The 3,752-nt window shown below is 52.8% G+C and overlaps 1 protein-coding gene across 1 annotated transcript; it reads left to right on the top strand.

Moving 5' to 3' along the window:
* Positions 1-5: 5 nt before the first annotated feature.
* LOC113222706 lies at positions 6-3,741 on the top strand (the record flags this gene model as incomplete). Its single annotated transcript, XM_026452329.1, has 3 exons — positions 6-152; positions 697-829; positions 3,225-3,741. Coding segments are annotated over 3 exons (771 nt in total), but the record flags the coding sequence as incomplete, so codon positions are not given.
* Between the last annotated feature and the right edge of the window lie 11 nt (positions 3,742-3,752).

Raw genomic sequence — 3,752 nt, 5'->3', positions numbered from 1 at the left:
GGGCTGGGAAGTTCCAGGGCAGGGGTCCCTATAAACCTGGCCTGCTCCGGCCCCTGCAGGTCCTGGGCCCCAAGCCTGCTCTGAAGGAGGGCAACCCCGAGGAAGACCTCACAGCTGACAAGGCAAATGCCCAGGCCGCAGCGCTGTATAAGGTGGGCCCCACAAGCCTGCCCTGGGACCCAGCCGCAGGGAGGGTGGGAGCCTGCAGCCTGCACAGCACCGCTGTGTGCAAGCAGGGTGGAGGGGAGAAGGCAGGGGGAAGGCGGGGCTGGAACCGGGGTGGGAGGTGGGGAGTTACACAGGACTGGGAGTGAGACGAGGATGGGGAGTGGGCGGAGGGCACGCCCTGCTGAGGAGATGAGTGCACCTCACTTCCAGCCCGTGCTTGGTGAAGACTTGAAGCCAATGCTGAGCTTTTCTTTCTTGAATTCTGTGCATTTCTTTGTAATTTGGAATGCACCTAATTTCCAAATGGGTTCGGGGCCCCTGTGCTGCAGGAATTGGGGTGATGGGAGGGAGTGGGGCTGCCTGGAATTTGCTTTTCAGGTCTTCACTCTCCTGTCTGCTCCTGGGACCTGGGTGGTGGGCAGCAAGGCAGAGTGGGAGGGAGCAAGGGAGGGCCAGCCTCCCCCTCCTCAGGCTGAGGTGAGGGCTGGTGTGTGGGGGGTGAGATCAGGCACTATCTGTCTTCCCTAGGTCTCTGATGCCACTGGACAGATGAACCTGACCAAGGTGGCCGACTCCAGCCCCTTTGCCCTTGAACTGCTGATATCTGATGACTGCTTCGTGCTGGACAACGGGCTCTGTGGCAAGATCTATATCTGGAAGGGTACGTGGCTCCTCTGTAACAGCCTGAGATGCCTGTAGCTTCTCTGACCTGGGCAGGCTTCCCTTTGCAGGTCTCAGCCTGTCCAGCTGCTTGTAAAAGACAGCCTCAGGGAGCCTGCATGCTTCTGGCTGGCCATTTTCTCTCTTTAAAAAATGTTTTTTAAAGATAGAGATGGGGTCTCTCTATGTTGCCCAGGATGGTATCAAACTCTCGGGCTCCAGTGATCTTCACCTTGGCCTCCCAAAGTGCTGGGAGATTACAGGCGTGAGGTATGGCACAGGCATCGCTGTTTTCTGTCTTTTTTTTTTTTTTTTTGGGGGGGACGGAGTCTTGCTCTGGTCACCCAGGCTGGAGTGCGGTGGCGCGATCTCAGCTCACTGCAATCTCCGCTTCCTGGGTTCAAGCGATTCTCCTGCCTTAGCCTCCCAAGTAGCTGGGACTACAGGTGCCAGCCACCATGCCCTGCTAATTTTTTTGTCTTTTCTAGTAGAGACGGGGTTTCACCACCAGGCTGGTCTCAAACTTCTGACCTCAAGTGTTCCGCCTGCCTCGGCCTCCCAAAATGCTGGGATTACAGACGTGTGCCACTGCCTCGCCATTTTCTCTTTGCTGTTCCCACCTCCTAAATTCTAGACAATGACTCTGAAACTTCCGCAAGCCTCAGAATCACCTCAGGGCCTGTTTAGATGGCTGGGCTCCATCCCCAGGGATTCTGACTCGTTAGGTCTGGAGTGGGGCAGAACGGGCATCTCTAACAAGTTTCCAGGTTACATCTGTGCTGCTGGCGCCAGGGACCACACTTTGAGAACCACTGCCCTAGCCGAGCTCTAGACCTTCGGGGCTTCTGGGATCCCTGATCCTGGGATTCTGCCTCAAGGTTTGACAGAAATGAATTTTAGACAAATTAAACATCATTTTATGCAGTGAGTGGTGAACCTGTAGAACTTGTTTTTCCAAGAGATTCTATCTTCTGGAAATAGAAACACTGTTGGGCAGAGCCTGTTCTACTTGGTTTGACTGAAAATGAAACAAACTTGTTCTAAGTCTCTGTCTAGGGTCTGAGAATTTTCAGCAATAGCATTTGCTCAACACCCAGTTGTGGGGTCAACCAAGGCAGAGAAAATGCGAGACCCTAGCCTGGTCAGGAAGGCAGACAAGTAGGTGGGTATCTACAGATAGCTGCTACCAGGCATTTCATAGTATTGCTTCTGAAACTCAGCAGAGATAGAGGTGAAAGGAAGGAGCTGGGAGCAGCAAAAGTGGGAAGAGAGAAGCGTGCGTGCGTGCACTGCAGGGCTGCCTTTTCTCTACTGCCAGAGGGCACATATCCCATAGAAGCAATGCCAAGCAGAAGGGGGTTCCCAGAGGCCCATAGAAGCATGTATAAACCGGAGCAAGGAACCCAACCACTACGGAAAGAGAAACCAGAGGAGAAACAGGAGACTTGGGAGGCCAGGAAGAGAAGGATCTCATGGGTAGGGGGGCAGCTGATCAGTTGACAGAGGAAGGAATCCAGCATATTAATTTCAGATACATTGTAGTTCATGGCATTTTATAGCCTGCCTAGAGAGCCAACCACATCATGGCATCGTTTCAGCATCATTTCCTTGGAAAAATGTCTGGCAACCTGGGCAACGTAGCAAAATATCACTTCTCTACAAAAAAACAAAAATTAGCTGAGTGTGGTGGTGTGCACCTGTGGTCCCAGCTACATGGGAGGCTGTGGTGGGCGGATTGCTTGAGCCTGGGAGGTTGAGACTGTAGTGAGCTGTGATGGTGCCGCTGCACTCCAGCCTGGGCGACAGAACGAGACTGTGTCACAGAAAAATAAAAATAAAAAAGCCAGGAATGAGCAGTTGGAGTTCTCAGGACTGCCAGCAGAAATGACTGGATTATGTGGGGTCTTCATTTCTGTAAGCACTTAGTTAGCATAACCGTTCGGCCAGTGTAGCCCTGCCAGCATTATGGGAGTAAGTTCACCCCTATAATAAATTGTACCCTTTGTCTTATTTAGTTTTTCAGAAAAGGCTTGATGAACTCAAGAGGTGAGGGGTCCTGGGGAAAAGGAGACCTGTAACCTCATAGTCTGATGCTAGGGTGAACACCTGTTCCTCTCCCTGAAATATTCAAGGGGCCCGGGTCAGAACAGATTTGCATGATCAGACCCAGGCAGAAGAGGGGCTTTCATCTACCTTGGTGCTGCTAGTGTGGGAAAATTCTTAAGGGACTGACTCCACATCTCCAAAGAGCCCCTCAGCATTCTTGAGACCGCTGGTCCATTTATTGTAAAAATTGCTGGCTCTTCTGTGGACTCCCTTAAATTTCCTCAAGAAAAATGGGATGGGGGCTCAAGAGGGTCCCCGCTCTTTTTTAAAATCTCCTTCCTGTGATCCAGGGCGAAAAGCGAATGAGAAGGAGCGGCAGGCAGCCCTGCAAGTGGCCGAGGGCTTCATCTCACGCATGCAGTACGCCCTGAACACTCAGGTGAGGAGATGCCCATGCCCCAGCCTCCTCCTAGGGCTCTTCCTGTGGCCCCTGACCCCTCAAATTGGCCAGGAAGGGCAAGAGCGCCTCGGGCACTGTCAGGAACAACCAGGCCTCCCTCTTAGACCCATCCAGTGGGAAAGCCCATCTCAATCCTTCAAAATGTCAAAATACTTATTATTTTCAAAGAGGATGTTGGGCAGCACTCCCCTGGGCACACAGAGAACTGGGTGCTCCTCCTCTGGGCTATTGCCCCTGGCTGGTGCCACCCCTCCAGCCGCAGCACAGTGTCTACAAGTCATCCCGCGGGGAGCTGACAGGGCTCACCTACAGTTGGTGGTGTTTATTGAACTGTGCATCCATGTCCTTGAAGCATTCTGTTGCTTCAGTCTGCGTCCCTGAAACCTTGGTTCTCATCTCGTGGCTCATCCAGGGGAGC

This window comes from Piliocolobus tephrosceles, unplaced genomic scaffold (genome assembly GCF_002776525.5).
Source record: "Piliocolobus tephrosceles isolate RC106 unplaced genomic scaffold, ASM277652v3 unscaffolded_33744, whole genome shotgun sequence".
Lineage (NCBI taxonomy): Eukaryota > Metazoa > Chordata > Mammalia > Primates > Cercopithecidae > Piliocolobus > Piliocolobus tephrosceles.
Note: the sequence above shows the minus strand (reverse complement) of the source record. Positions and strands in the feature narration are given on the sequence as shown.